Source organism: Podarcis pityusensis, assembly GCF_964106645.2.
Source record: "Podarcis pityusensis genome assembly, chromosome: Z".
NCBI classification, from domain to species: Eukaryota; Metazoa; Chordata; class Lepidosauria; order Squamata; family Lacertidae; genus Podarcis; species Podarcis pityusensis.
The window spans coordinates 50,973,921-50,987,514 of record NC_138044.1 but is presented as its reverse complement, the minus strand read 5'-3'; the positions used below and the strand labels follow the sequence as shown (position 1 = coordinate 50,987,514).

Here is a 13,594-nt window from a genome sequence, read left to right as displayed (position 1 = left end):
AAATGGAACAATTAACAAAAAAATGACATCAAACAAAATTATTAACATTAAAATTTTAAATTAACATTTAAAACTTAAAATTAACATTTAAAATTTAAAATAAAGAAAAAGTAAATTAAAATTTAAAATTAACATTAAAAATTTTAAATTTAAAACTAACATGGGAACTTTGAAATTGAAAACATTAAAAATTTTAAATTAACATTAAAGGTTAAAATTTTTAACTTCAAACACAATTTGAAATTAGCCTTGAAATTTGGTGGCCCTCGGGTCTCTTCCGGCTCTATGATTGCATCCTGCTTTCCTGGTCTCCCTTTTCTTGAGGGGGTTAGACCAGATGACCCTTCTAGGATGGTGCTCTATGTTTCGTCTGCCTCTCCCCGCAGTCCATCCTCCATTCGATGCTGCCGAGGGCGTCGGCTTCCAAGGAGATTGACGCCAGCCTCCTGTCCATCATCTCGTACCCAGCCTTTGCCGTCGAGGACGCTGAAGTGGTGGAGAAAACCAAGCGGGAAATCATCGACAAGCTGCAGGCAATTTTTTTTTCTTTAAAAATTAATCATTTTCTCATTTCTTTTTTAAAAAGTCACATTGGGAAAAATCAGTAAAAATAATTTGTAAAGCAGTTTCCCCTTCCTCCTCTTCCAAAGGGTCGCTACGGTTGTTGCCGGTTCCTCCGCGATGGCTACCGGACTCCCAAAGAGGTGAATTTTGTTCTGTTCTGTTTTGTTTTGTTATTTTATATGTTTTTCAATTTTAATTTTGTTTGTTTGTTTTTAGTTTTTATTTTATTTGTTCATTTCATTTTTATATTTATTTCTTTATTTTAACTTATTTATTTTCTTATTTTCCCAGGACCCCCAACGCCTCTACTACGAACCCTCCGAGCTGAAGCTTTTTGAGAGTATCGAGTGCGAGTGGCCACTCTTTTGGACCTACCTGCTGATTGACGGAATCTTTCGCGGCAATGACGAGCAGGTTGGGGGGGGCCTTTGATGACCCAGGTTGGGTTCAGGGTTCAAATTCCGAGTCCCTGATTGATGCATGTCTGTCCAAAGGTCCGGGAGTACCGGGAAGCCCTGGAAGGCATCCTCATCAAGGGGAAGGACGGGATCCGCTTGATCCCAGAACTCTACAGCGTCCCATCGGACAAGGTGAACGGTTTTATTTGGGGGGGGTCTGCCGTCTGGGTTCCCATTTCTGGAACCCGCAACCTTCTCTCCCTGCAGGTCGACGAGGAATGCCAAAACCCTCACACGGTGGACCGGGTTCCAATGGGGAAGCTGCCGTTGATGTGGGGCCAGTCCTTGTACATCTTGGGGTGCCTCCTTTCCGAGGTGAGCACCCTTGGGTGCCTGGGATCCCAGGTTCAGGGTCCTGCTCCGGAATCAAACCCGTCTCCCCCTCCTTAGGGCTTCCTGGCGCCGGGCGAAATTGATCCTCTCAACCGGCGCTTCTCGACCGTCCCCAAGCCAGACGTGGTGGTCCAAGGTAAGCCCATTCCGGGGGGGGGGGGTTAGAAATAAAATAAATTTATTTAATAATTTTTTTGATACAAACATCAACCACAAAAGACACATACAACAAAAACCATAATAACAATAATAAAACAGTTTGACAATTCAGATTTGGATACAATGATATACCTATGACCACCTTTTTAACAATATTTTCCCGCCTCTCTCTCCTCCCCCTACTTCCCACCACTATCCGCCTTATCGCTTAAATATTCCTTCCAGATTTATTGATATTTATCCATTCTTAATTTGCACCAACATGCAATTCGTTCGTATGTAGCTAGTCTGTCCATATTATCAATCCATGTGCTCAATGGAATCTTTTTGCAGCTCATCCAATTCATCAAAACAAGTTGTTTTGCTTCTAATATAGCACGGTACATCCATTTTTTTTTGACCCTTTGAAATCTCCCACATTTCTGGAATATAATTTAGAATTAAATTCAGTTCCCCTAAATAACAATTTCTTTTTATTACTCTTGCTATAAATATCCTCACCTCGCACCAAAATGATCTTATCGGGCAGTTAATCAACATATGTACTAAGTTCGCATTTTTACTCCCACATCTCCAGCAGTTGTCTGCATTTGTTATTTTCTTCTGGTATAGTTTTGCTGGAGTCCAGTGGACTCTGAATATTACTATTTTCTGCTGAATAAGTCTTAGTCTTAGATCCATGGAGACTATTTCTGTTGACTTGACTCCCATATATCATTTGTTATCTGTACCCCCAACTCTTCACTCCATTTTTGTATATCGTATTTGTCAGAGCTGCTTCCAGATCCTAGCTCACAGAGGATCACGCTAGCCAGCGATCATTAAATAAAAGTCTTTATTGAGTTACAGTTTCCATTCTCAAGCTGCTGCGTGCAACTCTACGTCTCATGGTTAGATCGGCGAAGCTCCATCTGAGTCTCCGCCCCTTGTACACCAACTTAATATCCTAGCCTTGCTCCACCTTTTCCGCCTGACTGTTCTTCTCTGGGTCCCTCTGCCCCCCGGGGTCTCTTCCTTCCGGGATTCCTCTGACGCTGACGCTGACCCCCCTGACTCTTCTCCCTCCTTTCGGCGGGCTTTAGGACCTGGCTCCCTTTCCGGGCTGCCTACTGCGCCACCTTCCTGTGCATTTGAACTTGGCACGCGCGCCCAACCTTCCACCTTCCGTCTGACCGTTTCTTCGCTCCCCGATGGAGGTGTGGCCACTCCTGACTCGTGCCCTCCCCCCTGTTGTGAGCTGCCAGCGCTTGATCCCTGGCGCCCTTCCTCTTCCCTGCTCTCTGGCGGTGACGCTGGTCCTGATTTCCAACTGCTCCCCTCTGAGTCCCCTCTGGCTCTATCTTCCTGGGGTGTCCCCCTAGGCTCCCCCCTTGCCCTGGCCACTGGTGCTCCTTTCTGTGAATCTTCTGATTCACTGGAAAGACTCGGAGATCTCGGGTCGTCGTCATCACTCATCTTTTCTTCTGCCTCCTCTCCCTCGCTCTCTGTTTCCTCCCTTGCCCTTGCCTCTGCTCCTGAACCCCTGACATCCATCCCCCCCTCGAAGCCCCCTCTTCCCCCCTCCCCTCCTTCCGGTGCGGGATCTGGGTGCTGCCGTGTCAGGGGGACGAATGTCGGATACAGTTCGCTTCCCGTGGCGGGCCGCCATCCGAAGTCTTCCGGTTCTTCCTCCCTGCTCTCGTTGACGACGGTCACCTCCGCTTCCATCTCTGTGCCGCCGTGCTCGAAACCCGGGTCGTCCCCGAAAACGTCCATGTCCGTCTCTCCTTCGTTGCCTTCTGGAGACGTTGCTCGTCCTGGACCCTCCAGCCACCTTCTGCGGAACTGCTCCTCTGGTCGATCATCCCACCAATACGAGGGTTCTGAAGCAGATCCCGAGGGTGACCCCTCCGGGGAACGGGCGTCTCGTGTCGGTTCCTCGTCCGAGTCGAACCCCCGGAACGTGCTGGCTGAAAGCGTGGGCGTGAAAAGCCAGTCGTCGAAAAAGTCTGCTGGCATTGGCCTATGTGGGAAGAGGGCATGAAACTCTTCTTTGAGCAGAGGTTCGTCTAAAGCGTAGCCCGGCACCCAGCTGTTGGCACTGGCCGGGGTGCCCTCCTTGGCGAGAAGGTATTCTACCCCCTCTTCCCCCCATCTGGAGTCCAAAATCTCCGTGACTTCGTTGATGCGCTCCTCCTGTGCCACTCCCCCTTGCCCGGTTCTCTCTCGGAGCGGACCCGGTGCCGTTCCTGGTTCCTGAAACCTGTGAGGTGCCTTGTAGGGAGTGAGCACCGATCTGTGGAACACCGGATGCATTCTGGAACCCTCCGGAAGAGCCAGCCTGAAAGCCACCGGGTTGACCTGTTCGTCGACTTGGTAGGGCCCCAGTTGTTTATGCCCTAGTTTCTTCTTCGCCAACGACCTGGCCGGCACTGCGTGGGCTGCTAACCAGACCCAGTCTCCCACATGGATCTCTTCGCCAACCCTTCTGTGTTTGTCCGCTTGTACCTTGTATGCGTGTTTAGCCAGCTCCAGGTGCCGCCGCAGCTGATCGTGGACCTCCTGCAACTCCGACGCGAACGCATCTGCTGTCTGCGGCTCCCCCTCCCCCATTCTTTCCAGTCCCGGGAAGGTTCTAGGGTGCCTCCCGTTGTTGGCGAAGAACGGCGTGACCCCCGTGGACACGTGCTTCGTGTTGTTGTAGGCGAACTCGGCGAGAGGCAGGTAATCCACCCACGTCGCAGGCTGTTGATTCGCATAACATCTCAGGTACTGCTGCATGATGGCATTGACCCGCTCCGCTTGCCCGTTGGTCTGCGGGTGTCTAGCCGACGCCAGGTTGATCTTGACGTTCAGGAAGCCCATCAGCCTCTGCCAGAAGTTTGAGATGAACTGTCGCCCTCGGTCGGACAGAATAGACCGCGGCAGACCGTGAACCTTGAACACGTGGTCTATGAACAGTTTGGCGGTTTGTTCCGCCGTGGCCACCTTCGCACACGGAATGAAATGTGCCATCTTGGAGAACAAATCCACCACCACCAGCACAGCCGTCTTGCCCCTCGAGCTGGGCAGATCCGTGACAAAGTCCAGGGCCACTCTCTCCCATGGCTCGAACGGAGTTTGCAGCGGTTCCAGCAGTCCGGCCGGCGGTCTGTGCACTGGTTTGGACCTCTGGCAGGTGTCACACCTCGCCACGTAGTCCGCGACTTCCCCTCTCATTCCGGGCCACCAGAAGTCTCTGGCTACTAATTCCACCGTCTTCTCCTTGCCAAAGTGCCCGGCAGTGGGCGCGTCGTGCAGCTGCTGCAGTACCTTGGCGCGAAGTTCGTCTCCCGGCACGTAGATGGCCCCTTTACGGATGAGCAAACCATCTCGCAGCTGGAACTCGTCGGTCGCTGCCGTGCCCCTGTGCACCTCTGCCATCTTTGCTTGCGCGAAGGAGTCATCCTGCAACGCTCGTCGCACCGCATCCAGGTCAACTGTCGCCGCCGCGCACGCCCACACTGTCGGTGCGAAGATGTGCATGGCGGCCGCTGGCGTTGCCTCCTCCAGATACTGTGGCTTACGGGAGAGAGCATCCGCCATGATGTTGGTGTCCCCCGGGACATACTCTATTCGGAAGTCGAAATTCGCAAAGAACTCAGCCCAACGTATCTGCCTCTGGTTCAGGAACTGTGCCGTGCGCCAGTGCTCCAGATTCTTGTGGTCCGTGCAGACCGGCACCGTGTGCTTGGCGCCGATCAGGAAGTGCCTCCAAGCTTTGAACGCTGCATGAATGGCCAGCAACTCCCTGTCCCAGATGGTGTAGTTCTGTTCGGACTTGCTGAGCTTCCTTGAGTAAAACGCTCCCGGCCTCCAAACCCCCTGCGGGTCTTTCTGCAGCAGGACTGCTCCCACGGCTCTGTCCGAAGCGTCTGTCTCCACCCTCATCGGCCTGCTGGGGTTGACATGAAGCAGCTGCTCTTCCGACGCGAAGAGACGCTTGAGTGCCTGAAAGGACTGCTCCGCCTGCTCTGTCCAGATGAACTTCTTTTTCTTGGAGCTGAGCGTGTCCGTGATGGCCGCTGTCTGCATCGCAAAGCCTTTGATAAACTTGCGATAGAAGTTCGCGAAGCCGACAAACCGTTGGACCTCCTTCCGGTTGCGTGGGCTTTTCCAATCCAACACTGCTCGGACCTTGGCGCTGTCCATGGCGAGCCCTTTATCAGACAACTTGTAGCCCAGGAAATCCACCTCGGTCACGTCGAATTGGCACTTCTCCAGCTTGGCGTAAAGCCTATGTTGCTGTAGCCTGCTCAGCACTTCCTTGACGTGTCTGTCATGCTCCTGCTGCGATTCCGAAAAGATCAGGATGTCATCCAAGAAACAGACGCACGTCTTGTAGAGGAGCCCCGCCAACACGTGATGCATGAAAGCTTGAAAAACGTGGGAGCCATTTTGCAATCCAAAAGGCATAACTCTATATTTGTAGGTGCCCAGGGGCGTGAACATGGCTGTCTTCCACTCATCTCCCTCCCGCATGCGAATGAGGTTGTATGCCCCTCGCAGGTCCAACTTGGTGAACACTCTGCCCTTCCGTACCTTTGCAAGGAGGTCGTCGATTCGGGGCATGGGGAAGTCCGATGGCTTGGTCACACTGTTCAAGATGCGAAAGTCCACTACAAGTCTTTTTTGGGGCGTGTCCCGCTTCTTAACAAAGAATACCGGACTGCCCCCCGCTGCCTTGGACTCTCGGATGAAACCGCGCTCCAAATTATGATCTATGAACTCTTTGAGTTCCTGCAGTTCGTCCTCAGACATGGAATACAGCTTCCCTTTGGGCAGCGCCGCCCCCGGCAGCAGGTCAATTTTGCAGTCATATGGTCTGTGGGGGGGTAGCCTGTCTGCCTCCTTCTCGCAGAAAACCTCCAAAAATTCTGCGTACTTGTGGGGAACCGCTTGCAGCGTGCCTAGCTGCAGCTGTGACTCCTCTTCCTCTCCTTCCTGCCTGGGCACGATGCAGTGTTCAGCGCAAAAGGAAGAGCCGAAGGTCAGCTGCCTCTGGTACCAAGCCAGCGTCGGGCTGTGCTTGTCCAGCCAACTCATGCCCAATACAATGGGCGTGTCCGATAGTTGAGTGACATTGAAGCTGATGATTTCCCTGTGATTCCCAAGTCGCATCACCATTGGTGGCGTCTGCTTCACCACTTGCCCCCCTAGCAGCTCCCTGCCATCCACCGTGACAACCTGCAGGGGCAGCGTGGCAGGCAGCAACTGTATAGCGTGCCGGTCGACAAAGTCCTGCCCTATAAAGTCCGCATTGCTTCCGGAGTCAATGGTGATTGGCACGTCCATGGTGATTCCATTGGGCAGCTGGAGCGACGCGGTGAGCCTCACTACCGGTTTGGGCGGGAGGGGGTCCATGGGCTGTAAAATCTCTGGGGACTGCTTCACTGACACGTCTGGCTGGGCCCCAGTGCCTCTTCCTCCAACCAGACTCCGTCGTTTCCCTGCTGTGGTTGTCCTTGCTGCGTTGCTGCAGTTACCATTGCTGAGGCTGCAGTGTGCTTGTGGAGCCTCTGGGGACACTCTTTCGCCATATGCTGTGGATCATCGCAGATGTAACACTTCCTGTTCCCTCTAGGAGGCTTCGCTTTCACTGCTGCCGGTGCTAGGGCTCTGGCTGCTGACTGAGCCCTTGCACCTCCAACCTCCATAGGTTCCGCTCCTCCTCCTGGCGGAGGCGTGGATTGCGCACGCGCTGCTTCTCTGGGAAGGAAGGAGGAGCCCCTGGCTGGTTCGCGCCCTCCACGCCCTTCGTCCCTGCTCCACGGACGTCCTTCCAGCCGCACCCCCACCGCCAGCGCCCTCTGAACGATCTCCTGCGTGGTCCGGGGTCTCTCCCCCCTCGCAATTTCATCTTTAACCGAGCCGTGCAATCCCTCCCAAAACAGGTCTCTTACAGGAGCCGAATCTCTGTCCCATTCCAGGGCACTGACCAAAGCGAAAAAGCGGGCATGGTACTGCCTTACGCTGGCCCTCCCTTGCTTCAGTCCATGTATCTGCTGCCGAGCAAGATCCACGTCAATGCTTGATAAAAAGCACCCATCCATCGCTTTAATAAAGGCATCCGCATTTTGGAGCGCCGGATCCTTATCTCTCCACAAATTGCGCAGCCATGCTTTAGCATCTCCATGCAAATGGGACATGATGAATCCCACCTTCTCTTGCTCATCTCTAAAGTCTTTGTTCAGCAGTTGCAGTGCACACATTACATCTGCTCTAAAGTTGGGGTACTGTTGCAAATTCCCATCGAAGTGAGAGACCAGACCGCCTGTTCGTCTCCCCAACCCAATCCCCTCCGGTTTGGGTGTCAGTTGCCCTTGCTTCGTAAGCACTTCCAACCTGACCTGGAGATCCCTGTAGGCGGCAGCTGCGTCCTCCTCTCTCTTCCTGGATGCAAGAGCCTCGGCATTCAGTCGTGTCACTGCTTCTCTGAGTTCCACTATCTGCTGTTCGGCCGTCATGTTGTCTGCCGTTCGTGAGCTCGCTAGTAGGCACCCGCTTTCTCTCCTCTCCGCGAGGACGTAGATGCCCACAATCTAGAGATGGAGCTTACTGTCAGAGCTGCTTCCAGATCCTAGCTCACAGAGGATCACGCTAGCCAGCGATCATTAAATAAAAGTCTTTATTGAGTTACAGTTTCCATTCTCAAGCTGCTGCGTGCAACTCTACGTCTCATGGTTAGATCGGCGAAGCTCCATCTGAGTCTCCGCCCCTTGTACACCAACTTAATATCCTAGCCTTGCTCCACCTTTTCCGCCTGACTGTTCTTCTCTGGGTCCCTCTGCCCCCCGGGGTCTCTTCCTTCCGGGATTCCTCTGACGCTGACCCCCCTGACTCTTCTCCCTCCTTTCGGCGGGCTTTAGGACCTGGCTCCCTTTCCGGGCTGCCTACTGCGCCACCTTCCTGTGCATTTGAACTTGGCACGCGCGCCCAACCTTCCACCTTCCGTCTGACCGTTTCTTCGCTCCCCGATGGAGGTGTGGCCACTCCTGACTCGTGCCCTCCCCCCTGTTGTGAGCTGCCAGCGCTTGATCCCTGGCGCCCTTCCTCTTCCCTGCTCTCTTGCGGTGACGCTGGTCCTGATTTCCAACTGCTCCCCTCTGAGTCCCCTCTGGCTCTATCTTCCTGGGGTGTCCCCCTAGGCTCCCCCCTTGCCCTGGCCACTGGTGCTCCTTTCTGTGAATCTTCTGATTCACTGGAAAGACTCGGAGATCTCGGGTCGTCGTCATCACTCATCTTTTCTTCTGCCTCCTCTCCCTCGCTCTCTGTTTCCTCCCTTGCCCTTGCCTCTGCTCCTGAACCCCTGACAACAGCATTCCTTTCTAGGTGCTGTTTGCTTAATGATCTGCTCCAGAATCTTCCCTGGTATTGATGTCAGACTGACTGGGCGGTAATTATTTGGGTCCTCTCTTTTCCCCTTTTTGAAAATAGGGACAACATTTGCCCTCCTCCAGTCTGCCGGGACTTCGCCTGTTCTCCAGGAATTCTCAAAGATGACTGCCAGTGGTTCTGAGATCACATCTGCCAGTTCTTTTAATACTCTTGGATGCAGTTCATCTGGCCCTGGAGACTTGAATACATCTAAACTAGCCAAGTATTCTTGTACTATCTCCTTAGTTATTCTGGGCTGTGTTTACTCTGCTGAATCATTTGCTCCAAATTCTTCAGGTCAGGCATTGTTTTCTTTATCGGAGAAGAGTGAGGCAAAGAAGGCATTGAGGAGTTCAGCCCTTTCTGTGTCCCCTGTTTGCATTTCACCATCTTCTCCTCTGAGTGACCCCACTGTTTCTTTGTTCTTCCTTTTGCTACAAACATACCCATAAAAGCCTTTTTTGTTGCTTTTAACCTCTCTAGCAAGCCTGAGTTCATTCTGTGCTTTAGCTTTTCTGACTTTGTGTCTACACGTGCTGGCTATTTGTTTGAATTCCTCTTTGGTGGTTTCCCCCCTTTTCCATTTTTCGTACACATCCTTTTTTAATCTTAACTCAGTTAAAAGTTCTTTAGATAACTCAGTTAAAAGTTCTTTAGATAGCCACCCTGGCTTCTTTAGGCACCTTCCATGTTTCTGTCTTATTGGTATTGCCTGAAGTTGTGCTTTTACTATCTCCCTCTTAACAAACTCCCAGCCATCATGAACTCCCTTTCCTTTTAGTATTACTGTCCATGGGATCTCACCCAGCACTTCCCTAAGTTTTATGAAGTCGGGTTTCTTAAAGTCAAGAAATTGAGTCCTAGTATGCTTGGCTGCTCCTTTCCTGGGCTTCTTCGTTTTACCTTCTTTATTAAACGCCTTACCCTTAATTTTTTTCCCTTATTTACATATTCAATTCCTTGTGGTTGTTTATTAAATCTATAAATTTCTTGTGGTTTCTTATTAAGTATAAATTAAATCTATAAATTCTTTGTGGTTTCTTATTAAATCCCGCCGTTCATCCCGGGATAGTTTATAGCAGAAAAATGCAAAATTAGAACACAATGCATAATAAGTTATAGAGAAACTAACACAACATTATAGATCAAAATAACAATATGTAGAAAAACAAAGGATCCTGGGGTTAGTGAGTCGGTCGAACATTCTGACGAAACAATGAAGGGATGTAAAATAACATCTGGGAAAATGCATGAATAAAACACTAAAATAAATACATAGATTATTGAGCTTCCATGACCAGTGGAAGTCTGTCTATATTTTATAAATAGATTTTTAAAAAAATAATACACATGAAAAAGCTTCCCTAGAGATGGCTGATGTCAGGGGTTCAGGAGCAGAGGCAAGGGCAAGGGAGGAAACAGAGAGCGAGGGAGAGGAGGCAGAAGAAAAGATGAGTGATGACGACGACCCGAGATCTCCGAGTCTTTCCAGTGAATCAGAAGATTCACAGAAAGGAGCACCAGTGGCCAGGGCAAGGGGGGAGCCTAGGGGGACACCCCAGGAAGATAGAGCCAGAGGGGACTCAGAGGGGAGCAGTTGGAAATCAGGACCAGCGTCACCGCCAGAGAGCAGGGAAGAGGAAGGGCGCCAGGGATCAAGCGCTGGCAGCTCACAACAGGGGGGAGGGCACGAGTCAGGAGTGGCCACACCTCCATCGGGGAGCGAAGAAACGGTCAGACGGAAGGTGGAAGGTTGGGCGCGCGCGCCAAGTTCAAATGCACAGGAAGGTGGCGCAGTAGGCAGCCCGGAAAGGGAGCCAGGTCCTAAAGCCCGCCGAAAGGAGGGAGAAGAGTCAGGGGGGTCAGCGTCAGCGTCAGAGGAATCCCGGAAGGAAGAGACCCCGGGGGGCAGAGGGACCCAGAGAAGAACAGTCAGGCGGAAAAGGTGGAGCAAGGCTAGGATATTAAGTTGGTGTACAAGGGGCGGAGACTCAGATGGAGCTTCGCCGATCTAACCATTAGACGTAGGGTTGCACGCAGCAGCTTGAGAATGGAAACTGTAACTCAATAAAGACTTTTATTTAATGATCGCTGGCTAGCGTGATCCTCTGTGAGCTAGGATCTGGAAGCAGCTCTGACAGCGCCGATCAGGAAGTGCCTCCACGCTTTGAACGCTGCATGAATGGCCAGCAACTCCCTGTCCCAGATGGTGTAGTTCTGTTCGGACTTGCTGAGCTTCCTTGAGTAAAACGCTCCCGGCCTCCAAACCCCCTGCGGGTCTTTCTGCAGCAGGACTGCTCCCACGGCTCTGTCCGAAGCGTCTGTCTCCACCCTCATCGGCCTGCTGGGGTTGACATGAAGCAGCTGCTCTTCCGACGCGAAGAGACGCTTGAGTGCCTGAAAGGACTGCTCCGCCTGCTCTGTCCAGATGAACTTCTTTTTCTTGGAGCTGAGCGTGTCCATGATGGCCGCTGTCTGCATCGCAAAGCCTTTGATAAACTTGCGATAGAAGTTCGCGAAGCCGACAAACCGTTGGACCTCCTTCCGGTTGCGTGGGCTTTTCCAATCCAACACTGCTCGGACCTTGGCGCTGTCCATGGCGAGCCCTTTATCAGACAACTTGTAGCCCAGGAAATCCACCTCGGTCACGTCGAATTGGCACTTCTCCAGCTTGGCGTAAAGCCTATGTTGCTGTAGCCTGCTCAGCACTTCCTTGACGTGTCTGTCATGCTCCTGCTGCGATTTCGAAAAGATCAGGATGTCATCCAAGAAACAGACGCACGTCTTGTAGAGGAGCCCCGCCAACACGTGATGCATGAAAGCTTGAAAAACGTGGGAGCCATTTTGCAATCCAAAAGGCATAACTCTATATTCGTAGGTGCCCAGGGGCGTGAACATGGCTGTCTTCCACTCATCTCCCTCCCGCATGCGAATGAGGTTGTATGCCCCTCGCAGGTCCAACTTGGTGAACACTCTGCCCTTCCGTACCTTTGCGAGGAGGTCGTCGATTCGGGGCATGGGGAAGTCCGATGGCTTGGTCACACTGTTCAAGATGCGAAAGTCCACTACAAGTCTTTTTTGGGGCGTGTCCCGCTTCTTAACAAAGAATACCGGACTGCCCCCCGCTGCCTTGGACTCTCGGATGAAACCGCGCTCCAAATTATGATCTATGAACTCTTTGAGTTCCTGCAGTTCGTCCTCAGACATGGAATACAGCTTCCCTTTGGGTAGCGCCGCCCCCGGCAGCAGGTCAATTTTGCAGTCATATGGTCTGTGGGGGGGTAGCCTGTCTGCCTCTTTCTCGCAGAAAACCTCCAAAAATTCTGCGTACTTGTGGGGGACCGCTTGCAGCGTGCCTAGCTGCCGCTGTGACTCCTCTTCCCCTCCTTCCTGCCTGGGCACGATGCAGTGTTCAGCGCAAAAGGAAGAGCCGAAGGTCAGCTGCCGCTGGTACCAAGCCAGCGTCGGGCTGTGCTTGTCCAGCCAACTCATGCCCAATACAATGGGCGTGTCCGATAGTTGAGTGACATTGAAGCTGATGATTTCCCTGTGATTCCCAAGTCGCATCACCATTGGTGGCGTCTGCTTCACCACTTGCCCCCCTAGCAGCTCCCTGCCATCCACCGTGACAACCTGCAGGGGCAGCGTGGCAGGCAGCAACTGTATAGCGTGCCGGTCGACAAAGTCCTGCCCTATAAAGTCCGCATTGCTTCCGGAGTCAATGGTGATTGGCACGTCCATGGTGATTCCATTGGGCAGCTGGAGCGACGCGGTGAGCTTCACTACCGGTTTGGGCGGGAGGGGGTCCATGGGCTGTAAAATCTCTGGGGACTGCTTCACTGACACGTCTGGTTGGGCCCCAGTGCCTCTTCCTCCAACCAGACTCCTTCGTTTCCCTGCTGTGGTTGTCCTTGCTGCGTTGCTGCAGTTACCATTGCTGAGGCTGCAGTGTGCTTGTGGAGCCTCTGGGGACACTCTTTCGCCATATGCTGTGGATCATCGCAGATGTAACACTTCCTGTTCCCTCTAGGAGGCTTCGCTTTCACTGCTGCCGGTGCTAGGGCTCTGGCTGCTGACTGAGCCCTTGCACCTCCAACCTCCATAGGTTCCGCTCCTCCTCCTGGCGGAGGCGTGGATTGCGCACGCGCTGCTTCTCTGGGAAGGAAGGAGGAGCCCCTGGCTGGTTCGCGCCCTCCACGCCCTTCGTCCCTGCTCCACGGACGTCCTTCCAGCCGCACCCCCACCGCCAGCGCCCTCTGAACGATCTCCTGCGTGGTCCGGGGTCTCTCCCCCCTCGCAATTTCATCTTTAACCGAGCCGTGCAATCCCTCCCAAAACAGGTCTCTTACAGGAGCCGAATCTCTGTCCCATTCCAGGGCACTGACCAAAGCGAAAAAGCGGGCATGGTACTGCCTTACGCTGGCCCTCCCTTGCTTCAGTCCATGTATCTCCTGCCGAGCAAGATCCACGTCAATGCTTGATAAAAAGCACCCATCCATCGCTTTAATAAAGGCATCCGCATTTTGGAGCGCCGGATCATTATCTCTCCACAAATTGCGCAGCCATGCTTTAGCATCTCCATGCAAATGGGACATGATGAATCCCACCTTCTCTTGCTCATCTCTAAAGTCTTTGTTCAGCAGTTGCAGTGCACACATTACATCTGCTCTAAAGTTGGGGTACTG

General features: G+C 52.4%; 1 protein-coding gene across 2 annotated transcripts in view; it reads left to right on the top strand.

Annotated features, from left to right (window-relative positions):
• LOC308468264 (phosphorylase b kinase regulatory subunit alpha, skeletal muscle isoform-like) overlaps positions 1 to 13,594 on the top strand; it is a 32,393-nt gene that overhangs the window by 5,581 nt on the left and 13,218 nt on the right. For both annotated transcript variants that reach the window (XM_080990320.1, XM_080990321.1), the window contains exons 8-13: positions 387 to 533; positions 651 to 704; positions 856 to 978; positions 1,059 to 1,154; positions 1,230 to 1,337; positions 1,413 to 1,491. In XM_080990320.1, the coding sequence (XP_080846446.1) occupies positions 387 to 533; positions 651 to 704; positions 856 to 978; positions 1,059 to 1,154; positions 1,230 to 1,337; positions 1,413 to 1,491 (607 nt within the window). The remainder of the gene's footprint in view (positions 1 to 386; positions 534 to 650; positions 705 to 855; positions 979 to 1,058; positions 1,155 to 1,229; positions 1,338 to 1,412; positions 1,492 to 13,594) is intronic.